The sequence below is a fragment of the Peromyscus maniculatus genome, chromosome 2, assembly GCF_049852395.1.
Source record: "Peromyscus maniculatus bairdii isolate BWxNUB_F1_BW_parent chromosome 2, HU_Pman_BW_mat_3.1, whole genome shotgun sequence".
In the NCBI taxonomy this organism is placed as follows: Eukaryota; Metazoa; Chordata; class Mammalia; order Rodentia; family Cricetidae; genus Peromyscus; species Peromyscus maniculatus.
Window position 1 is genome coordinate 117,283,016 of NC_134853.1, and position 25,601 is coordinate 117,308,616.

Here is a 25,601-nt window from a genome sequence, read left to right on the forward strand (position 1 = left end):
GCTAACATGTAATAATAATCTTAATCAAAGAAAAAGAGGCTATCAGTTTGAGTCAGGGTTGGGGGGGGGAGGGACCAGAGGTAGGAAAAAGAAGGTCAAGTGATATAATTATATTTTAACTTAAAAAATAAATAAAGGGCTGGATGGATGACTCAGTTGTTAACAGCACTTGTTGCTCTTACAGAAGACTTGAATTTGGTTCTCAGCATCCACATGGTAGTTCACAACCATCTGGAAGTCCAGTTCTATGGTGTCTGATGCTTTTTTCTGATCTCCATGGGCACCAGGCATGGCATGCATACATACATTCAGGCAAAATATACACACACAAAAAGTAAAAAAAAAAATCTAAAAATAAATAATTAAGTAAATAAGCACATTCATCTCATTAGTATGTAAACTTGCTTTCATCTTTTATAAATATTAAAATTTGATGTATGCCAAAGAATTACTTTTGAAAGTTCTTTGTGATCCATTATCAGTAAATGTTATTTGTATATCTATTTTATATATCTATATATCTTGAGGCCACATAAAATTCCTTTGGCAAGAAAGTGTCAGGAGTGACGAAGTTTACAGAACCATGGAAGAGCCTTGTGGCTAGTTCTGGCTAAGGTACTATGAAAAGAAATACAGAGAACAGTTTTTGGGTTGAAGATTAAGCTTCTAGCATGAGAGCCTTGAAAGTCTCCCTTTTGCCCCTCAAGTATCACAAGTAAAAGTATTCCTAAGCAGCTGTTTCATCAGGATGGATCCAGCAGCTCAAAGAGCATTAGTGCCTCTAATTGTAATGGATGTTTAAAAACTAACAACTATTAGGACTTGAGAATGTAGCTCCATTGATAAAGTGCCTGCTGGCACAGAGTTCCTGGCTTTGATCCCCAGCACCAAACAAAACAAGACATGGTGTTAGATGCCTATTACCATACCTCTTGTAAGATGGAGGCAGGAGGATCAGAAACTCAAGGTCATCCTCAGCTACCTAGGTATCTTCAGATGCTGGCTGGGTTGCATCAGACCATGTTTCAAAACATCAATCAATGACATTTGTTGTTTTAAACTACTGAGGATTTAGATTGCTACTGGCAAATAACTTAGTGTTTAGCTTCTTTCTCCCTCTCATATCTCAGAAATGGTTATTGTATATAATGCATGTTTATAAGTTTAGATGCATTCACTTAATCTAGAGACAAGAATGTATTGAGCTAGGTGACAAAAAGCCAAATTTCCTTTCCAACGTAGTAAGGGACTGAAGGATGGTCACTGTTTGCCACTGCTAAGAGAGAGGCCATCCAGAGACGGTGGATATAAGAACCTCCAGAAAACCAGAGGAGACAGTTAAGGATAGTCTTATATGATGCAGGTCTTGAGCCATAAAGTTTTATTATTATTATTATTATTATTATTTGGTTTTTTGAGACAGGGTTTCTCTGTGTAGTTTTGGTGCCTGTCCTGGATCCTACTCTATAGACTAGACTGGCCTCAAACTCACAGAAATCCACCTGCCTCTGCCTCCTGAGTGCTGGGATTAAAGGTGTGCACCACCACCGCCAGTCAACCATAAAGTTTTATTAAACTCAAGTTTCATATAGTTTGTGTCATGCATTGTCAACATACTGCTAAATAATGCTCATAAGGATAGAAAAGGTTCAATTACAACAGCTTAGAGGAGAGAAAACATTTATTTGAGCATCTAAGAGCTAAATACAACATCGGTGTTTTTCATTTGTCATGTCATTAAATCCTGATATGAGGCCCACGAAATTGGTTTTGACTTGATTTCCTAGATAAGATCACTGGGGCACCGGGGGCATTGAGTAGAATAGTCACATGTCACAGAGTTACAGCTGCTGGGATTTGGGTCAGCACCCTGCCCTTCCTTTGTGAGGTCTACTGTGTCTAAGACCTTGTAGTCAATGATACTCACTCATGGTTTTCTCATTGTTATTATTTCCATTTCAAAATATTTTCCTGTAGCTCTGTGATTTGTCTATACTTGGACTGTACTACAATCAGACATAAGTGTGTTTGGGCTCAATACCCCAAAATAGGCTGTATCCAAAGCCACTGAGGTCTTATCATTAGTGAACTCATGTCTCAGCTCCAGATCTGCCATTAATCCCTTGGGTTCCAGTTTCCAAAATGGTAGTGATAAATTATATTTTAAATTATATTTCACCTCTGACCTCTACGAAACTGTCACAACACATGAGAAGTCTTAGTCAAGCTCTCTACTCTTATCCTGAGGCTTGCAGACCAAGTCAGCTTACCACCAGACACAGGGAGGCCCATTGTCTTGAATCAGTCCAGGCTTCATATGATTAGAATAGACAGTGAAAGTTGAGACTCTTTAAAGAGAAACTGAATAGAGCTGAGATCCCTAACTTTACCTCCTATTCTGGTGTTTTCTGATGAAAACTTCCACTCATGAATATGAATAAGCTTAGGGGTCCCTAGGAAAGGCCATGGTCAAAGATAAAACTAACTTAATTTTATTACTCTATTTGGTTAAATGCAGAGACATAAGAGGAACACACATCTCAGATCACATGATGGTCATACCATTTCAGGAGAATCCCTTCTGGAAAATTTTTGGCAGAGGAGCTTGAGTGTTGGGAACTGAAGAGGGACTTCAAGTCTTAGGAAGAGGCGGCTTAACTGTGACTGGAGGAGAAACCCTGAAGAGATGGGGTCCAGAGTCTTCAGCTCTTTCAGAAGTTTGTCCCATAGGCTGGAGCTCAATGGGCATGACTTGAGTTCTCTTCTGACCAAAGTGAGTAGAAAAGAATCTTCACTTGTCATTATACTTGGTCTTTGGATAATTTCCTAACATAATAAAGGATAGAAATGTGAACAGAGCTCTGAGACAAGATGGCTAAAGACCTGGGGAGGAAGCAGAGACCACTGGGGCAAGTGTCACAGCTTGCACCTGCAGGGCTGGCCTAAGCCAAGACAAGAAGGTAGTTTCATTAGTTTATGGGGCCCTGGATCTGTTCCTTAGGAAGAAAGGAAACAATTCTTCTGGGAGGGCATACATAGGCTCTTTAACACCTATCATTGTTGTGTACAATGAGCATAACAACATTTCATCTTGAATAAAAATTTAGAACAATAAGTTTTAAAGACTTTCCAGATTGACAAGCTCAGTGCTGAGAATGAAACAAAAGATAAAAGCTGAATTCATATTGGGTTAACTGGACTTGAGGAGCCTTTCTGGGAAATTTGGAGTGAAAGGAGTTGAGGTTTGTATGTTTGCCTATAAAGTTCCCAAGGAAGATTGCTGCAAAATTGCTGAGCACAGAGGTTATGACATATGTCCATCCATCCTCAGACTTTATAATTTGTACTTCACATGAAAATATGCAGTCAATGAATAATGCTCATTATCCACACAGCTACAGAAAACAAGCCAATAATTCACTATACACACCTCAGGTTGTTCAGAGCTGTCCTTTGTTATATGTTCCAAGGACCAATCTCTAGACTTTCTACTGGGGTGACAGTGTATATAGGATAGAGACTGGTCTCCAGTTGGTACAGAGCTGCAGTAGACATTTGCCTCATGGGAAATCTTAAAGAAACAAAGACAAATGTAAGCAAAGAGAAGAAATGGGGAAAGGAAAAGAAAAGAAACAGAGAAAACATGAGTGAGCCAAGCATATTCTTTCAGCAAATTTCAGTTGTAAATGAACTTCAGCCCATTGAATCATTGAGTTATTGAATTTCCAGTGAAGAAGGTTTGCTCCACACCATTTTCAGCATTAGACAATTAACACATGTTGAACAAAAATGTGAACAATTAGATAGTTTTATCCATGCAAGAAAGGTGTCTCTGACAAACCAAAAATAGGTAGAACATAATGTGTTTGTAGGTAAAGTGTGCTTTTATCAAAAACAGGATTCTTCATTGACTGTTTTAATTAGCAAGTTCATAAAGGGTAGTAAAGGCAATTATGAACTTTGCCAAGAATAAAAGAAACTAAAAATGTTATTCTCCAAAAATATCATTAAAGTTTATAACAAAATAATAATGGATTTAGGTTCAAGGTTAACACATTATTACACCGTGCCATAGAATATGGTGAATTATTGATGCTTTAAACTTTTTCTGTATTTTATGGTGGTTGATCATGTTAGCTGACAGGGGAGATTGATCTGCCTAGGGATAGCTAGATCCTGGACACAGTAAATGACTTGCTAGTGAAACACTTTCCATAAGCTAACTAGCTACTGCCTTTATGTAACTTTCATACTTTAAATTATTGAATAGCTAGTACCGGAATTCAGATGCTCAGGAGCAATCTTTCTGTCCTACTTTGGGGGAAATCCTTCAACCTAACCAGCAAGCCATTTGTGCTGTCTTGCCTTGATGACCCCAAGAAACTTCACAAACTTTGTCCTTGTGTTTTCCCTCCAATCTTCTTCATCATTTTGAGTAAAGTTGGTATTTTCCCACATGCCCTAAATAGGACAGCACAGCAAGATTTCTCAAATGTAGTCAGACTTTCCTTTGTAAGACTGCCAGCTCCCCAATAATGACATGGGGATTTAATATTAATGGTGGAAGCTTGGCTTTTAGCTTAGGCTTTTCCAAAACTAGCTCTCATATGTTAATGAATCTGTTTTTTATTAATTTATGTTTTGCTATATGGCTTAGTTATCTCTCCTCTGTACTTTATGTCCAACTTGCTTCACATCATGCACCTAGATTCCTTCTCATCTTTCTCTCCTCTCTCTCTCTCTCTCTCTCTCTCTCTCTCTCTCTCTCTCTCTCTCTCTCTCTCTCTCTCTTAATAACACCTATCCTCTCTGGACTAGCTATTGGCCATTCAGCTCTTTATTAAACCAATCAGAAGGTGCCTTGTCAAAGACATATCTTCACAATATACAAAAAGAATATCCCACAACATTTCTCCATTTTGTCTAAATAAAAAGAAAAGGTTTTAACTCTAATACAGTGAAACTATAGACAAGAATAATTGTCTGGTAAGAATTACATTCACAATGTCCAGTCCATCTATATTTGGAAAATTCAGAGAAAAAAACTCTATTGTCTATCCTATACTGATGAATCCAAAGGTTTATACCTAAATCACTTTTTATTACAACTTGTATTACCAACTAAAAAATATCTTTTTAGACCTTAGATAAACTATTTAAGCTGTTATGTCTCTCAACCTTTATAAATTTTACATCTCTTTTCTAAGTTTCATTTTTGATTTTGGTAATAAAGAAAATGGTATAATTATCTAGACTTCAATCCCATCAAAGACCTGTGAAGGATATAATATTACTTGAGTAAACAGGAAGTTCAGAGCAAACAACTTCCAAAATTATAGAAATGACAAAGACATTTGGCTGCCTGGACAGTCACCCAATGTTCCTCTGCAATGTTGGGGCACCTATCTTTGACTTATAGGCCTAGAATATCTAGCATACTTTTCTGTGAAGCAGAAATTTTTGAAGGACTGTCCTACCTTGTCTTGGTAATATTCAGTAGTGGCCTTCAACAATGTTCTTTTGTGTCCTGCTTGTCCAATGTGGACAGCATACTGTCAGCAGTTGAGGCAAGGGCAATTTCTTTTCCCAGTGGTTAAGTTTGCCACAAAGAAAGCAAACTCCATATGAAGGTTCTTCAATACCTATCATTCTTTTTTGAAATAAGTGGTGCTGCCAGGAGCAGATGTGTCTCACTATCATGCAAAACGTTATGTAATTAAAAATATTTTAAATGCCATATTATGTAGGTCTCTGAAGTGTTTGAAGAGTATCTATTTAAAAATATATCTCTGTTTGACCTTGAAAACATACCTAACATGACTCTATGTTTGATTGTTATATATGACTAACTACTAACCTACATTTCTTAATCAGTTTGTAATAATAGCTTTTAAGGACTAGAACATGACATAACATTTTCAAATGAGGTACATAGGTACAATACCTCAAACAAGAGAAGAAATATATATACAATATGTTAAAACAAAAATAAGCTTAAATTTGTGTCAATAGATACAAATACATAACAATGTAAAATATTTGAGATTAGTAGTTGCTTTCTAGTTTAAAAAATAGATTCAATAATCTACCCTTTTATCCTATCATTCCTATATCCCACCTTTTTTATTTTCAGAACAAGATCCCTGAATCTAACCTCACTTGCTTAGTTTTTTCCTGATCATTACCAATAACAACTTGCAACCAATCCCCCAAACAATGACAAACATCTGTAGTTCACTGAACAACCAATGCCCTCCCCCATGCCACACCTTGAGAATGTGGGCAACATGTTCTCTTAGACTGCTTCCTGTTCTCTGGGGCAGTAGCACATTTAGGGGATCCTGAGAAAACTGGAATAATGGTCAAGTCCTGGGAGAGCTAGCTGTATTACTTTTTTCTTTAGTCTCTGTGTGATGGGAAGGTATAGAGCTTTTCTGAAGTACTACTCCTGGCTGGAGTAGTCTGTGAGGCTTGACCACGTCAGCTAGCAGCTTTGAAGTTGTTCCAGATGTAAAATTTTGAAAAACCTACAACAAAGGCATTTTGAGAGGCTGGATTACCTGGGCTACTTGTCTTCATTTTTGTCTGGTCCTTTTTTTTTTCTATAAACACACAAACTTTTAAAGGTAACATGTACATCTGAATTAACACAAGTATGGAATTGAGGTGTACACAATCAGCTAAAGATTTTTTTTAATTTATGTTTGAGCAGATGAAAGGCATCTGTCACTTTATAAGCCTATTTGAATGGCATAACTAAGCTATACTATAAATCTCTATCCATGCTATCTGAAAAGATGGCATATAATAATAAGTCATAAGGACTTTGTAACCAACACGATTTATCATGTCTCATCCAGTCTCAGAGTTGTTTCTATGTCAAGGGATCAGCTTGTATGTTACCTGTCTTATAGTTTTTCTTGTTCTTTTCCTTCATATCTGTAGCCAGGATTTTCAGGCGCTCTTCCCTAATCAAACCTAATATTTATTAATTTTGAGTAAATCCATAATATTTTGTTTCACATAGAAGCAAAAGCAAAACCTCTTCACAAATGCAACATATTTTCTGACTTCCATTTTGAAATTAAAACATTTTAAAAACATTTTTTCTCTTTCTTTTTATTTATTCTTTGTGTTTTTCACATCATGCATCTCCATCCCATACATTTTGCCATCCCTTCACATCCACCCTCTGCCTTTGCAATCTCCTCAACCCCAAATAAAATGAATTAAAATTTAAGAGAAGAAAGAAAAAAAGAGAAAAAAAAAGGGAAAAACCCAATCTCACCATGGAGGCTGTAGTGTGATACAGTAAGTCACACATTAAACTCTTTTATCCATATATTTTTACTTGTAAGTGTTCATTGCATAAAGTCATTGGTCTGGTTCAAAGCCTCTGGTTTCTGCTAAACTATTGATGCTGGGCCCTCATTAGAACTCCTCTTGGAGATCCTGTTGTTGCCCTGTGTTGTGGAGATCCTGCAGCTTTGGTTCTGCAGGACCAGCCCCTTCATGTGCTCCAGCAGATCACAGCTGCAGTGAATGTTGGGACAGGCCAACCCATTACACTGGGCAGTTGCAGGGTTGGTCAGCCTGCTAGCTCTCCCTTGTCCTCACCACCAGATTGAGCTCTCTGGTGTTTTCCTGATTGAGTTCACCCCTTGCATCAATGAGCAAGGAGATATATAGGTTGGTTTAATTTAGCAGTTTTTTCTACAGTTGAATGTCTCTCAGCAGGATTTGTCATTAGCCCATTAGCATTCAAAAATTTAAAGTTAACAAAATACAGGATCTAGGCACCCTGTGTATTTCCCATCCTTATGTGGCTTATTTGTTTGTTTGTTTATTTTACTCTCTTTAAAGACTTTATTTTATTATTTTTAAACTGTTTATTTATTTTTGATAACTGTCTATATACATTTTCTTTTCTTTCTTTACACTTAAGTATATTTTTAAACATACTTTATCTGTTCATCTCTTTAGAGGCATTCTTGGAACTGGCTCTTTTGTGTGTGTGTGTGTGTGTGTGTGTGTGTGTGTGTGTGTGTGTGTGTTTACCTCTGCAGTGTTTTTTAGACCATATGAGTCAAACTTTAAACTGTTATGCCAGCCATAGCAAAACTCCACTAGCACATGTCGCTGGTGGCTGGCTCCACCTCACCTCTGGTGAATGCTAGCTGAACCTCATGTTCATGATCTCTGGCCTGGAGCCTTATTTATCTGTCACATTCCTGGGAAGTTTCTGGGCTCATGCTGTTTTTTACCTAATCTCCTGCCTCAGTAGTGCGCAGTTTGCTGAAGTGTTCTGCTGTATTAAAGGGGCTGCCTCTGTATGCTACAAGTACCCAGCCTCCTTGAAAGTCCAAGGTTGTCCAGAAGCTGTGTCTGACACTGTAGCATGAATCTTAAAGAGTCCTTATTAATAAAACAAAACCAGAGCCAAGAATTGGGGTGAACACTGGAAGATCAGAGAGACAGAACAAGCCACAGCTAACCTCACCTCACCAATTCCTCAGGTGATCCTATTTCCTCAGACTGGAAGCTTCTCAGTCCTCATTCAGAATGAATCTCAGCTGAACTGTGCTGCTCAAAACCTAAAAGCTTAACCAGACAAATGCTTCTAGTTTTTGGTCCTCACGCCTTATATACCTTTCTGCTTTCTACCACCACTCCCTGGGATTAAACGCTCGCTTTCTGGGATTAAAGGCATGAGTCACCCTGCTTGGCTGTATCCTTGAACAGATGGATTTCTGCCTCTGGAATGCTAGGATTAAAGGCATGAGTGCCACCATTTTCTAGCCTCTGTATCTAATGGCTGTCTGTTCTCTGACCCCAGATAAATTTCTTTGGGTGCACAATATTTTGGGGAACACAATACCACCACATGACTCCATGTTCAGAATTTTTTTCAGCTTTTGCAGGCCCTATGTGGATTTATATGCTGGACATTGGGCACCAAATTAGCAAACTCTCAAATGTAGCCAGACTTTCCTTTGTGAGACTTTCCTTTGTGAGACTTTCAGCTCTCCAGTAATGACATAGAAACTTAGTATTAGCTATGAAAGCTTGGCCTTTAATTTAGGCTTTTTCCCAACTGGCTCTTATAACTTAGCCTGCTTTTATTAATCTACATTTTGCCACATGGCTCGGTCAACTCTCCTCTATACCATATTGTTGCATCTTGCCAGCATAATTCAAGCACCTAGATTCCTTTTCTTCTTCTCTTTCCTCAGAAATCCCACCTATCCTCTCATGCCTAGCTATTGACAGTTCAGCTCTTTATTAAACCAATCAGAAGGTGCCTTGGCAAAGACACATTTTCATAGTGTACAAAAAGATTATCTCACAATAGGACAATATATCTTCTTCACTCTTAGAAAAAGCAACCATTAATTCCAAGATATTTGTATTCATCAATTTATAGTCTGGGCTCATACTTGGTTTTAACAAAATCTTGGTAAAAATCCAGATCTTTGATTAGTTTTAGTGCCAGGTAATTAGAGATACTATCAAAGGGACTGGGGCAACTTATGGTTTTCAGTCAACTGCCCATGGTGGTAAATACCCATCAACATAACAGCAGCCTACAGGTGCTTTGTAATTATGAATTGTTTTAAGGCAAATCTACAGATTCTCCAGAGTGGGTAAGAATATCAGTTACAGAATATTCACATAAAGAAGAGTTATTTGTTATGTGACATACTCTGAACAAAGTACCATATGGGGACTTATATCAATCAATTTTACTCTTATGTCAACTCCGTGGAGTAGATGGAATTAGCTCCTTTTGACAGCTAGAAAGCAGAGGTTTGCAGAACACACACACACACACACACACACACACACACACACACACACACACACAGAGGCATATGTATGCATGCATTCATGTATGTATGATGCATGTATGTTTGTATATATAATTGTTTCTCTAGTATCTGCCAGGTACTGCGATAGGCCCGAGAATGAACAGAGCAGAATCAGCCATTGCTTTCATAACTTGAAAAGAGTGAGATGCACAGTAAGGAACGGTGACAGAAATGCAATATAGGGTAGAGAAAGCCCTACTAGAATGACTCATAGATCCACAGGCAGTGTCACCTATGTCTACTCTTGGAAAAGAAGTTAGATTTGATAGGCTAACCACTGGGGAGGAAGGGGAAGGGAAGAAAGATGACAGAAAAAGGGTCGTGAATATAGAAAATGCTAAAGAAGTACACAGTGTACTAGCAAGAGAGACAGATCTTTTCACAATCTAATTTAACTTTTGGGACAGGTAAAAGAAAAAGCTGCAGAGGGAGACTAGAGGAAAGCCTTGAATTCCCTTTATGACTTGCTAGGGCCTGTTCTTTATTCAAGGGCAATCATAAAATCCTGCTTTTGGATGACAGAGCAGTCTGCAATAATTTCAGTCAATGTTAGTTTTGTGACATTTGCCTGTAAGAATTGTTAAAAATAAAGCATAAGAATTTCACACACACTAATTTTTCTTGGGGGCATTAGAAATGTTGTAAGCCAAAACAATCTTATCTATTGATCTATATGGGTCTAATTTCATTCTTCTGTATATGGACATTCAGTTTTTCCAGCACCAATTTTTGAAGATGCTCTGTTTTCTCAGTGTGCATTTCTGGCATCTATGTCAAATATCAAATGGCTGTAGTTATATGCACTTCTGTTTGAGTCTTCTATTTTGTTCATTTGTTTATGTGTCTGGTTTTTTTTTTTTTTTTTGTGTGTGTGTGTGTGTGTGTGTGTGCCAATACCCTGATGTTTTTATTCCTACAGCTTTTTTAATATATCCTGAAATCTGGACTTCTGGTACCTCCAGAATTTCTCTTTTTACTTAGAATTTCTTTAGCTGTCCTGGGTCCTTTGTAGTTCTGGATGAATTTTAAGATGGTTTTTCTATTTCTGTGAAGAATGTTGTGGGGATATTGATTGAGATTGCATTAATACTATAAATTGTTTTCGATAGAATGATCATTTTCACAATATTAGTTCTAACAGCCCATTAGAATGGGGATATTTCTATTTCTTTATATCTTCCTCAATCTCTTTATTCAAAGATTTAAAGTGTATTAAATCCCTTTGGAAGTCTTTTGTAGCTTTCTTCTTGGTTAGGGTTATTCCTATATTGTTTTTTGAGACTATTAGGAATGAGAGTGTTTAATTAGGGAAGAGATCATAAACTTGAGAGAAGGAGACATGGAGAAAGTTGGAGGGAGAGTGAGATGTGTCAGAATGATGTAGGCCATGGAGAAAGTTCTCAAAAAATAAATTATTTAAAAAATTAATAGCATAAGAAAATTAGGGAAGGATAAGAGAATTCTACTTATGGGGTGGAATTTTATTTAATGAAAGGAAATAGAGTAGAGAGAACTGGGTGAAGAGCTTTGAATTTCATGTCAGGGCAATGGGGTTACCAACCAATTTTAAATGTTTGAAGTAGAGGCTAAAGCTGATAGGTTTTGAAGTTCTTCCTAAAAGATGTGGCACACACACACACACACACACACACACACACACACTATTTTATTAGAATTCCTTTCTCATATATATTTATATATATTCTTTAAAAATGTTTATACATACATATTCTTTGAAACATTTTTTACTTCTTTTATTTTTTGAGATTGTAATATAACGCTATCATTTGCCCTTTCCCTTTTCCTTCCTCCAAACCCTCTCATGTATCGCTCCTTGCTTTTTCAAATTCAGGGCCTCTTTTTAAAAATTAATTGATGTTTTTTGTGTATGTATGTATATTTTAATAATACATATATTTTTATATATTATACATTATATGTATTACAATAAGAACAATATATATCAAAATAAGTGAAAATATAATAAAGACAAAATATAAGAGAAATAATACCTGAAACAAATTTACAGTTTGGAGACAGCCCAGCCAATTCCAACTGGGATCAATTAAGGCTGACTTAGCTCACACCTGTAGATGTGAGTGCACATGGTCATTGTCATAAACCACCCAAATACTAGGCGTCACATGGCAACGTTTCTTGTAATAGCTGGCCAAGACAAGGAGGGGAGTTTATAAACAAAAAAAAATCCAGGGGTGTGAAGATCATTAGAATTGCTATAGTAAGACAGAATAGGTCTCTGACTAGATCAATAACAGAGGAAACAAAAGAAAGAGACATTGGAAAGGACTAATTGAAGGAGCTCAGTGGCTGGCTAGACATCAGAGTTATGGAGTGAGAAGAGGAAGGCACGTCTAGGTTTCTTGCTGATGCAAATGCAGGGGTACAACAGAGACTGTTTGGAATCAGGTCACACGGAGATGAGCAGGAACAAAGACCCTGCTCTGAACATGGAGAACTGAACTGCAAATACACACGTCAGTGGGAAGTCCCCTCGTGTCTGTCTATTTATCTCTACAGTGAAGGCAAAATCATAGGGTTCTACCACGTAGCCAAATGCCAACTATGCAACAGGGCTTTGAAGAGCACTGTTGCAGACTGGCTGTGATAGCTAGTAAAATGAAAGCACTCACACTTTTATCTTCATACTGCCAGGTGCTATAGGCACTCTAATTCATATTTTAAAATCGTGTTACTGTCTTTGATGTTAGTCACACATTCTTTAAAAGAAATTTTTAGCAGAGAAATCGGAACTAATGTCTCTGAGAAACTGTGTGTGCATGTTTGAAACATTTTCAGAGGGTTATCCATAGGAAGAAAAAGATTAGTTACGTAATAGCCCAATTCTCATCTTAGGAGACCTTAGACGACAACTTCAAGATCTCCGAGCCTCATTCAGGTGTGAGGTTAAGGCTTGTCCTGTTGATTTCTAGGTGTCTTACTACTCTTGCATATGTAAAGTGCTGTGTTTTCATAACATGCTAAGCCTTACCTCTTCTTAAGGACATCCTTTAACCATCATCTGCTATTTGATGTTTGCTTGCGTCCTTCATGCTGGATCAGTCTTCATCAGGAACTTTTCTTTCAGAGCGAATTAATCTGTCCAGATTGTGGGCTACCTCCGAGGCTTATTTTTATCTATGTGTGAGTGATAAAGATCTGGAAGTTGTTCTGATTGGTGTGCTTCTATAACTACAGCAGGATTCTATTTACCACTTAGTCAAGGTGGTAATGAGGATTTCTGTACCAGGCAACTGTGGCTGCCATCTGGCAAGGCAGCATTACATGCCTGCCTGGCAGACAGAACCAATTAGTCAGTCCCCACACCTCCCAGGAGGCCTTCCTGTATTTGGTAACTGGTGTCCCACACTGAGCCTCTTACAAACCCATAATGAATTCTAAGTGGAGAGAAGAAAGTCATTTCACTTTGGTATTACAGAACCAGCAAAGACTCCAAATCTAGCAAGTCCATGAGCTGAACTGCTGATACAGCAAACTTCTTCCAGGTGGTCATGGTAAATGCATACTCCATGTCAGCAGTGAGGAGCTGAACATAGGGGGATGAGCATCGAGATTAAAATTAGCTTATGTGCTACAATGGCTTTGTTTGTATCCAAGCAAAGGAGTGGATTCAATCTGGGAACAGCAGGGCCTAGAATCTGAGCATGAATCATCAGATGACACTTCTCAGCCTTATGATACTGGCAAGGCAACTGACCTCATCTTTCAGTTTTCTTCTCCACGAACTAAAGATGTGTTCCTTGGATCACTGGGTGATTTGGGATAGAAAGCAGCAAATCATGGCTGCTAGCTTAAACTGTGAGGAAGGAGTTCTTAAAAAGTTTTAGATAGGACAAACTTTTCTCTTGCTAATAGAATCCTTGTTTGTGAAATTAATTGAGCAGGAGAGCAAAGAATACATACATAATTATTCTCACTCTACAGCTACATATACAGGGTAGAAGAAAATGAAGGCCACCACAAGTGGTTTTCATTTTCTTCTACCTTCTATAAGTTGCTGGGCAAGGGGAAGTGGGGGAGTCCTGATCCACACCAAGAACTCAATCATGAGGGAACTCTAGGGAGACACAGACTACTTAGAAGAGAGGCATCACCACCGATCTGAGGTGAATCCAGTCTTGAAAAAGTGCTTGGAAGAACAAGGGTTAAGGTTTGTTGGCAAACTTGTTGAAGGCTAGAGGATGGAGATTGTGGAGATGGAAGATCACCCATTCTTTGTTGGGGTGCAGAATCACCCTGGGTTGCTGTCCAGTCCTTTCAAGCCCTCCCTGTCCTACTTTGGCCTTCTTCTGCCCTCTGTCTGGAAGCTCCCATACTACCTGTATAAAGGTTGCCGGCTCTCACCCAGGGACATTTACAGTGGCAGAAGCAGGAGCAGCAGCTGTGACTCTGAAATCACTGAACTGAAGTTTCCACCAATAAATCAGGACTGATCTGGATGATTCTTCAAGAAAGCCTTCAACTTTTGATACTTTACAACTATGATTTTACACTCTGCTTTTGACACTTCCTTTAAATTATGTTTTTTATTAAGATTATTTTATTATGGGGGAAAGGTATTTGGAAATCTTTGTCACTTGCATGTCCCATCACTTATATTGTGACATACATATTTGTGTGACAATTCCTTTGCAGTTTATGTGTTTCTGACCTGGGAAGTAAGACTCTGAATAGGACCTGACAGTGGCCAGCAGCTGGTTGGAGGCCATCAACCACCTTGTTTTTCCGACTACTTGAGTTACTGTCATTCAAGTGTGTTGTTGTTTTTTTTTCCCCCCTGGGGTGCCAGAACTTCCAGTACTGGACTACTAACTGTGGGTGTTGCTGGAATCTCAGTGCTACTGAGTTATGGGGACTTGGTTCCAGCTGTGGTTGGCCCTGGCCATCCAGAGGGGTGGTGTTTGGTTCGTCAGTACATCATAAAAGTTCTGTCTATGAAGTGTCACATAGAAACCCTGGCTGCACTTCCTATTCTTAGGGCTGAGAACAAGGACGCTGCTTACATCAAGGAGTCAAGAAACAAGGAATCTTGGAAACTAGTTCTGAAGCCCTCTCTTGCATATGCAGCATTGATTTGAGGGTATTTTTTTCTTCCAGAATGGTGTTATTGCAGTTGAAATGCAATTCAAAAAGTTATTTTCTTAATGTGACAAAGCGATGGGCATGGCCATGTGCCCACCCTATGGTGGCTGGCTCAATGTATACTCCTAACTTAATAAATAATGCAGAACCATTAAAAAAAAAGAAAATGAAAGCCACCAGTTTTCTAATTTAGGCTTTATTTTCTAATTATTTATATTATGTTGCTTTCTAGCAATTGTGTAATATTTCATGATTTGGAAAATCAATTAAAATTTAAATAAAGTAAAAGGCTAAGGGTGTAGCTAAATTAGTATAGTGTTTATCTAGCTGGCACAATGCCTAAGTTCCAGCCTTGGCACCACATAAACCAGGCATGGTGGCACATGCCTGTAATCCGAGCACCCAAGAGGGAAAGACAGGAGGAGAAAAGGTTGAAGGTAATCCTGAGCTACACAGAGTTTGAAGTCAGCTTGGGATAAATTGGACCTTGTCTAGGAAAAAAGGTGGAGGAGGAAAAAAGTAGGGGATATGGAGCAGGAGGGAGGAGGAACAGAGGGAAGAGGAGCAGAGGGAAGAGGAGCAGAGGAAAGAGGAGCAGAGGGAGGAGGAGCAGAGTGAGGAGGAGCAGAGGGAGGAGGAATAGGAAGAGCAGGGGGAGGAGGCAGAGAACAGTAGTGGCAACAGTGGATCAGGCGTCTTATTTGCACACTCATGAGTGACTTCAGCTTTGGAGTCTCAGGTTGTCATCTGTCATAGTAAGAGAAACAGCAGTGGCACCTGCACCAGGTAATATAACACAGAGAATGCAAATAAAAAAGATGTACTAGAAGCACCTATTCATAATAAAGTGTTTTCTTTTTTTAACCATAGTGTTATTACCAAAGTCATTCTTGGGAGTGACAAAACAAGAAATAAATCAATGCCAGAATCGAAATTAGAGAAAAACTCATAGACGTTTAGATGTTCATACAATATTATTTTAGTTTTGCTAATTCATTCTTCCCTGGTCTAAGTAGACCAGGGACCTCAAGGATTCATCTTGAGAAAGCCAATAAAATGTACTAAATGGGGGCCAGAAGGTCTGGGTTTCAGCCTCGGTTATACCACTAACTTACTGGCCAAGTTACTTTCATAAATGGAATCCAGTGCTCAGCTGGAAGCTTCAGAGTGCATTCTGAAATCTACTGGTGGGCTGTCAAGCACTCCAAATATATAATATTTTTGTCTGGTTCTTATGCACAGAAAATCGGAATCCATAGGCATTCATTTCCTCATATGGATAAAATCTAGCTAGCATCCCAGTGATTTTTAAAGGGCTATTAAAATTATAAGCTAAAAATATTTCTGTTTGAGTTTTATGCAGAATTTAATCAGTATTCTACTAAAATATCTGGCTGTCACTTAATGCTTGGCAGCATTGCAAAACGCCTACTCTATGTATCCATTTAATTGAAATTTCAGTAATTTTTGGAAATGGCACTTTGTTATCAATGAATCATTAGTTTTTGTCTTGATTTGGATCCAGTTTTCAATTGGTGCTATACTTGGCTTTTAATTTCAAATTACTAATCATTTAAATTTATCTTTCTCAAGACAGCTTTTATGGATTGTGTAGATGGTTACTAGCAGAGTCCAGTGATATGCATTTCTATCAAGACAGTTTGGGGATATTTTAAAATTAGACATGGTTGCATGGGATTTTGAAAATTAATAATCTCTTCTTGTAATGTGAAAGCAGGCAGACTTTCCTTTTCCAGCAGACTGGAACCTTACATGGTGTGCTGGTTAAATTCTTGTCAACTTGACAAAAGCTAGAGTCATCTGGGAAGAGGGAACTTCAATTGAGAAGATTCCTTCTTTAGATCAACATGGAAGCAAGTCTGTGAGGCATTTGTTGATTAATGATTGATGTAGGAGTGCCCTGCCTATTTCGGGTGGTGCTACACTTGGCAGATGATCCTGGGTTCTATAAGAAAGCAGATTGAGCAAGCAAAGCAGATGGAGAGAGCCAGTAAGGGTTATCCCTCAGAAGTTGTTTCAATTATCCCTCTGAACTCATTTCTTCAGTTCCAGGCTCCAGGTTCTTGCCTTCAGTTCTATCTAGCCTTTATTTCTCTTCATGATGGATTATAAACTATAAGGTAAAATGAAGCTTTTCCTCCTCCCTAAGTTGCTTTTGATCATAGTGTTTATCACAGCAATAAAAAGTAAACTAAGACATTAAGACAGATCTTAAAAGGTCTTATTAATAAAAAACTCCCAGGAGCCAGGTATTGGGATGAATTCTAAAAGATCAGAGAGACATAGCAATCCACAGCTAACCTCACCTCAGCAACTTCTTAGCCCATCCTGTTTCCTCAAACTGAAAGCCTCTGAGTCCTCATCTGAATGGATCTCAGCTGAACTGCTGCTAAAAGCCCGAAAGCTTAAAAAGCTTCTAGTTCCTGGTCCTCACGCCTTATATACCTTTCTGATTCCTGCCATCATTTCCTGGGATTAAAGGTGTGTGTCACCATGCCTGGCTGTTTCCAGTATGGCTTGAACTCACAGAGATCTGGATGGATCTCTGCCTCCAGAATGCTAGGTTTAAAGACATATACTACCACTGCCTAACCTCTGTGCTTAACATAGTGGCTGTTCTGTTCTCTGATCCCCAAATAAGTTTATTGGGATGCACAATATATCAACCACATAAGACACATGGCTAGTGATACTTATTACTGTATTGATTACTGAGTATCAGTGAGTTTGCCACAGACAAGTTATATTGAACAACTCAATTCATTGTAGACAAAGATGTCATACATAAAATCTCCTTAAAATTTAAGTTGAATCGTTTATAATTTCTATTCTATGAAAAACGTACTAATTTCCCCTTGTATAAGTTTGTGTGAATTTGTTTTTCCCTGTATTTTCCTAATGAATTACCAAGAAAGGCATAGCTATTTCTTGTTACTCACCCTGCCATCCAGGAATCTGTTACTGAGTTCTCCTTTAAAGAACTTTTGATTGCTCTCTGGTTTCTGGCTGCTGCTTGGGTGCTTACTGTCTTTCTTATCAGCTGGGTTAGCAGTGATTTGCTGGTCAGAAGGGTCGGTGGGTCTTAGCAGGTCTCGGCTCACCTGCCTTGCATAATCAGCTCTGGGCTTCTGGAGTGTGGTTTGAGGTTCTGTCTTCAACTTCTCATTCTGCTTGCTGTGAAGAGAGAGTTTGCACCTTGTCAGTCATAAGGAACACTCATCATGCACAATGTTGGCATGAGAAGCAGAAGGTGTTAGTCTGGAAGCGTGAACAGCAGTAACAGCCCCGTGGGATGTAGTGGTAAACGTGGCTGTCTGTCTAAGCATCATACACCAGAGAGAACCCATGCTACTGTTGGTCTTCTCAGACTATCTTTTCTCTACTCAGCTTGCGAAAAATCTACCTATCTGCTCCAGAACACTTACTATAAGAAATGAACATAGTAAAAACTGAACACTGACCATTAGCACATTGCTCACTTATAAATCAAACAGGTATTTCTAGCCTTTGCACCTAGAAGAGTGTTTTGCCAGGACCAGGCATGCTCTGTCTCTCCTCAGTTGTTTTACCCAGAAACTTATTTTTTCTCAATGGTCATTTCAATGTTAACCAGCAATAAAAAGAATAAAACTATAGGAATGATTTAATTATAACTAATAAACAAAAAGTAAAGTCAGCCTTGTTTAATAAGTAAGGATTTATAAATAAAAATAACAAGGTATCACTTTATATGTACAAAATTTCTTTACAAATAAATTGAGAATTGGCAAAAAGGCGTATCTATGGTAACCTGAGTTCAATCCCCAGGGCCCAGATGGTAGAAGAAAACTGACTCTCACAAGTTGTTCCTTGACTTCCATTACAGTACCTGCCCATCTCCCACAGATATAAATAAGTAAATAATTGTAATAATTAAAAAAAATTAAAATGCCAATGGCCACAGAAACAGATACAGTTTTTAAAGTGGTGTCTTGTAGAGCACCAAAGATCAAAGAGCTGAAACTTTTTAATACATAGACACATTCAAAAAAATATGTACTAATGAAAAAAATGCAAAAGATATTAAGAGTTTAATAATATGTGTATATAATGAATATTCCTCCTTTTTATAACTCAATACATGAAACCATTAGAATAGTTGTGAATAATTTTAATGACACAAATGTCCAATTATAAAAATAAATGAAAATAACCATTTCAGCTATGAAAAATGTATGCATACAATATGAAAGCATAGTAAGTCTAAAAAGTCTGCCAGAAATTACCCAGTATCTCTGGGTAAGAAACCTAGGCTGTTAACATTACCTCTAGGAAGTCACATTCTGTCACACTATGTTGTTTCTCTATATGACAAAATATTTCTTATTATGAGAAATAATTACTTTCAAAGTAGTTATGCCTGGTGTCAAGAAAGCATTTTATAAACTGCAGTTGTTATTAATGATGAAGAAGATTTGTTTTAAAATATGACTTATGTCTGAGCATGAAACAGATGCTCCAGTATTTATTGATCTGATCCAAGTTAAACTATGATCAGTCCATTGAATAAATGTGTAGATTTTGCAGTTATCTTTTTCTGTAATGGTGCATGAAATGAAAAAGAAAGTTTAGAAAGACCTCAGATTGGCATCTATGTGAAAGAACAGATAAGATACCTAAAAGGTGAGTAGAAAGAAATTCCCAGGGAGTCAGGGGAAAACCCAAGAGCATAGATTCAGCAGCAAACCAGAGAGGATGTTTCCAGAAAGAGGCTCTGACAACATGTTCAAATGCCAGTGCGTTCTGCAAAGTGTCTCCAGTTTAGCCATATGGACAGTGTCAGCAATCTCAGCAAGGGGTGTACATGAGAGTAAAAGGGGGTTCAATGAGCTAGTGAAAGTGGACACTAGAATAAAGTGGGTAAGGGAAGACAGCAACTAGGAATCATAGACAGAAAGTGTAAAGAATGGTGTGAAGAAATCTATCTACACGAGGTGAAGAGGCTGGCGACAGGCACATAATCTGGGTTTTCAGACAACTCTTTCCTACCATTGCATTTAAAGATGGCAAAGACTTTTTCACACATTACAACACAAATGTGAAGGAGAAGATGTCACTGAAGAAGGGCAGTGACCCCAATAAAGTAAGATGTTACGTCAGAGAGGCCCAGTGTGGGAAAGAAAACAAGGAAGACTCAACCGGAGAAATGTGTAGGCAACGTTTTGTGTTTGGCGACGACAGGTTGATAACTGCTAACAGCTTGATTTTTTTCTGATAACATGGCAGTTACTCGTTAAGTCTCACTGGAAAGTATGTAATAGAGAGTCTGAGTGAAGGAGAAATTATTTTATTTATCTGGTATGAAGGGTGGAAAAGAGACCTGGTGGCTGGACGGGAGGTAGCCAGCCAGGTAAGATGGAGAACACGGACATTTCGAGCATCAGTTTGGGAGTATGGATGCCCTCATGGAGATGCAGAAGAAGCAGTGGGATTCCCCAAGGACTACGCCTTTGCTAGACTGGTGAAGTCCAAAGGCAATAGTGAAAGGCAGAGTGTCAGGAGGAGGGAGTGCATATTTGACAAATAGTACTTAGAGTGAGAAAAAAAGACATTGGTTTCTTTATTCAAGGTACTTAAATTTTCAATAAAAATAACAAACGATAAAGTTTGGAATTTTATAGTTTAGAACTGATCTAGACTTGATCCTAGAAGTCAGGATAATGATTATCTGTGGGGGTTAATGCAGAGTACAGAAGGGAGTGTGGGGAACTTTGCGGATACTAGTATCTTCCCCTTCCTTGAATGGGACATTTGCTGCATGACTGTATGTGAAAATCCAGTGAGTGGCAGACAAGGAGTATGTGCTTTTATCTCAGTGCGGATATAGTTCTCTGAAATGTCCAGAGAAAATGGCATAAAACTTACAAATATATCTCCCTGACATATACATATCTAGTGAACATTACAAAGAATTAGCACTATTTGGTGTTCAGAGGAGAGAGGCATAACTATGGTCTGTGACAACTAGTAAAATAATTATATTACAGATGGTTTACCTCCATGATGCCTACCCTATAGCTCTTCCCATATCTTAGTTTATTTGTTCCTCAAATCAATTCCATAGAAGGAGGATTCTTCTTCTCATTTTCAGATAAAGAAATTAAGGTTCAGAGATTTTAAATGACTACATGACTGTTTAATGGTAGGCTCTGATTTAAACTCTCTACTAGATACCCAGCTTTATATCTTGTAGGCAGTAGAGTTATAGAGAGACCATGGAGGTTTGGGATTGTGTGAGGATCTGAAAATAAAGACATAGACAACCAAAGCTAGAAGTGCAGTCTTTGAAGGCTATGGAGCAGACATAACACCTATAGATGAAGGCAAAAAACCTATATCATCTTTGCTTTATGTACCTATAAAATCCTTCTCTTGGCAGACTCAAGACAGAAATGCCCAAGAAATTCTGCAATGTATCTGCCTGTCTTTTAGAACAACCACAGTAGATGTGAAACCAAAAATAGCCTGTTAGGTCTGTTTCAAGTTAAAAACTGTCTTTAAAAAAAATACATAACACTTAAAAAATTAACATAAAGTAGACTCTCCAGCTGAGAAACGACATGTGTCTCTGCTTAGCACAAACAATTCTTCAACACACATTTCTTGTTGTGTTGTTCACAAACTCACAGTTCTTTCTTCTAGGCAGTGTGTTAACTACCTACTTTACTGAAAATAGAAGTTTGCCATTTTAAAAGAAAGGGGGAAACACACCATTACTAGTATCTCTGAAACCTAGCAGTTAGTCTCCCCACAGCCACTATTGACCTCAGCTTCTGATCCTTACGGGTACTGTGAAGAGCTCAGTGGCATCCTGGGCTAGAGCAATGAGGAAGAATTACAGTGCTCCTGAGTACTCAGTAAATTAGAGGAAGCTATCCAACTGTTCCCTCTCCCCCACTGGAGACTTGCTCTACCCAGACCTTTAGGGAAACACATTCCTGAAAGTCGGAGTCTTGAGGTTAGAGAGAAACACTGCAGGGTGAGTCGCAGAATTCTTTGAGCTGGTGATGGAGGGTCCCTGATGGCTCCCCCATGTAACTCCACCTCACCAGATCACGCATTTCATTTGGATTACATAAAATCTCAAATAAAGGACCCAGGGGGCCCAGCCAAAGGTCACTAGATACATCCTAAAGGTCTGTGAGCCTTGGCAGCCAGTCAATGTTCCCAATTTCCAACCATGTGCCAGCTATCCTCTGGAGTAGACAGTCTGGAGAGTGATAGCACGGGGCTAGTGATCTAATTATAATTTTAGTAAACTGTTCTTATTTAAAGTCATAAAATATCATCAACATAATCAGGGGCCTGGTCACCATCTTCCTTTTTTAGAAAGATATTAAATGTAAAATAGCAATTGGAGAGGGAATACACCTGAAATATCTCCAAACTCCACTCGATAACTGACGGTTAAGTTTGATAAAGTATGTTGAAAATATTACTGTGAAAATCTGAGGGTTTTAAACTTTTTCTTTCCTTTTTTAAGATATGAGAATATGACAAATGATTTAATTTCCAGAAAGATGTTTAAATTACGTTAATTTTACTCCTGTACCCATGCTAAATCAAATCACTTCTCCATCACTAATGATGTCATAAATGTATATATCACCCCACATAAAGTCACATACATTCCTTCATGCTCGATTCATGGTATCCAAAGTAGATATATTGCTATGGTAACTGTAGATGATTAAATTATAATGCTACCTTTCTAGTCAGTGGAGACTTATGACATTAACCCAGCCCCATATGGCTCCGAAGCCTGCATGCCTCAATTTCATACCTGCAATTTTCAAACTATCTATAAATAGGGTTTTAAACCTCTTGTCCTTACAATGTTAATACAAATTTTAGTGAAAACTAACCCAGAGTGGTATCTATTCTATCTGTTGACCTAGTGTCTTTGTAGAACACCAACGTGGTCCTTTAGCTGGTGTTTGTATTTTCCCAGAGATAGAGATGTTAAAATCCCAAAGTAGCTCAACTCCTTATAACATTGAGCTAAGCTCTGGGAATAATGAAGATAATCAAAGCTTATGGTTTTCAGCCCATTTATACTATAGTATTTTAGAGAATAGATCAGATATCTCAAATTGGCATGATCACAGAGGGTATAAAATTAGTTACTAACACAACCAACAACTGTTCTTTGCTGTGATTTTAAATTGTAAATAATAATAATCTCAATATCTCTGCTCTCCTTAAATCTCTCTTCATTATATTTAGTTTGGTAGTAATAGATATGCATGCACCATGGACCTCGTCTTCTGTTTTTGTTTAGGTGAATATGTTATTACCTCCTTATTCTGATGGCATAGACGTGCATTAAATCTAGCCATTGTATTCAGACTGTGTTATCTTGAAGCACTCATTAAGAGGAAGTACACATTTAAACATAAATTTTCAGTAGTGTGACAATTGAAAAAAATCTAAATTACATAAAAAGAAATATAATCTATAGGAGAGGTTCAAATTGCACCTATTTAAGGAAAATAAAATGGCCTCATGAAAGAATTACATATAAGTCAGTGTTAAAAGAGAAAATAGAGAAAGAAGTATTCCAGGAAAAATGGATCAACTGACTCTTGAGAAAAGTGGTAATGTTTTGCAACCTATGGACCTCATATTCATATTTCTGGTTGCCAATATACTGTGGGCAAACTTACACACCAATACCTTAAACTCTTTACTATTTTAAATATTTAATACTTTTTTGATGTGTTAATACAGAAGAGCCTAACCCACCATGTACTGTTAAGATTTAGTCATGAAATTTTCATTAATTTAAATACTCTGTTCTGTGAAATGTATTCCTTTGGTGCTTAGATTCATGCTACTCTCTTGCCTGAGAAACTGACCAGGTAGACTCTGTCAGCAGTTCTCACATCTTCTGCTGGTGGCTTTAGCAAGGGATGGGGTTTTTCCTGTAATTTGGCTCAGTCTTCCCATGCCTCTGTACTAAAAACTACTTCCACCATTATGGCATCCTGCCTGGGCTGCAGAATGCTCCACGTAATTTCAGTGCCATTCCTCTCGTGTTCGTTCCAGATTCAATGCTGGTACTCACCTTGTCCATGCTGACCCATCATCCCTGTGCTGCACACTGGACTTTTCTTATCTGATTCTGTACCTCTGCTATTAGTCACAACTAAAGCTTTCTAAATGTGGAGGGTAAATGCACAAATCTGTTTACTGCTAGAGTCCAGCCTTACAATTTATGGAAGTCTAAGAAATGAACCATTATGATCAACACTATTTTCACAAGATGGAACCATAAAACACTTAAACCAGAGCACATAGTTTTGTTGTTGTTGTTGTTTGTTTTTTGTTTTGTTTTTGTTTTTGTTTTAAGATACAGTCTTTATTGGGCTCACTCCAGGAGTCCAATGGTCATGAGGACCTTGGTGAACTTTCTGATTTTCTTCTCCGCACTCTTCTCTGCCTGTTTCTGTAGCCTCATGAGCTTCTTCCAAAAGTGGATCTTGATCTTTTCCTTCTGTTTCTCCTACAGAGTGGCTGTCAAATACCTGGCGCTTTCACCGGACCTCATGAGCCTGATGCCCAGGTATGCAAACTTTCTAGTAGGCTTCAGTCACGCAATCTTCTTGTCATAGGGTGGAGGGATCCCACTGAGGCATTCGAGGCACCCTGACCTACTTGGTCTTGTGAGGCAGTTTGCCTCTCACAGTGCATCAGAAAATGCAGCTCCAGGCTCAGAAGTGGTAAGGACCTGGAGAAGGGCTGGTATTCATCTGCTTTCAGAGAAAGGCCAGGTACTTTAACTTGTTTCTGTAGAAATTTCCAGAAATGTTGATGCCCTCACAGAACATAACCACTACTGTCCAGCTCAGCAGCATCTGCTTGGCCACAATGGCTGCCAGGCAGGGCAAAAGATGGCCTTGGCCACTCAGTACTAAAACCTGCCCCTCTGCCATCTTCTGCAGCTGCCTGGGATGTTTCTAGTGCTGGGGATCTGTCCTAGTTAGCTCGATACAAGCTAGAGTCATCTGGAAGAGAGAACCACAATTTAGAAAATGTCCTGCCACTAGATTGGCCTGTGGGCAAGCCTGTGGTACATTTTTATTTTTTTATTGATGATTGATGAGGGAGGGCCAAGCTCACTGCTGGCAGTGCCACCCCCTGGGCTTGTGGTCCTGGGTCCTATAAGAAAGCAAGCTGAGCAATTCACAAAGAGCAAGCCAGTAAGCAGCACCCCTCTGTGGCTTCTGAATCAGCTCCTGCCTCCAGGTTCTTGTCCTGTTTGAGTTCCTGGCTGGACTTCTCTCAGTGATGCAGTACAAACTAAGAATTGTATGATGAAATAAATTCTTTCCTCCCCAAGTTGTTTATGGTTTTATCACAGAAATAAGAACTCTAAGACAGGATATGTCCCCAAGCTTTGATTATACTGAGGTATATAGACATTTAAAGGTTTGATGAGAGCATACTTTTAAAAATCCCACACATTCTTTCTCCAAGTCTTGTCGACTCTGAATATTTTCATTTTTAAAATGTTTTAAATTTGATTTGTGAAAATATCTCATTGCTATA

General features: G+C 38.4%; 1 protein-coding gene and 1 pseudogene across 3 annotated transcripts in view; both read right to left on the reverse strand.

Moving 5' to 3' along the window:
* The window catches only part of C2H1orf87 (chromosome 2 C1orf87 homolog), a 70,747-nt gene that overhangs the window by 38,210 nt on the left and 6,936 nt on the right, over nucleotides 1–25,601 (reverse strand). Inside the window, exons 3-5 of one of the 3 annotated variants that reach the window (XM_076564529.1) lie at nucleotides 18,113–18,185; nucleotides 3,431–3,571; nucleotides 2,563–2,826 (exon numbers count right to left, since the gene is read on the reverse strand). In XM_076564529.1, coding sequence (XP_076420644.1) covers nucleotides 2,563–2,826; nucleotides 3,431–3,571; nucleotides 18,113–18,185 — 478 coding nt within the window. Of the gene's footprint in view, nucleotides 1–2,562; nucleotides 2,827–3,430; nucleotides 3,572–17,950; nucleotides 18,186–25,601 lie in introns of all 3 variants that reach the window. The other 2 variants (XM_006974030.4, XM_042271439.2) reach the window with 2 other exon arrangements.
* Nucleotides 24,391–24,985, reverse strand: LOC102912735 (large ribosomal subunit protein uL13 pseudogene; annotated as a pseudogene).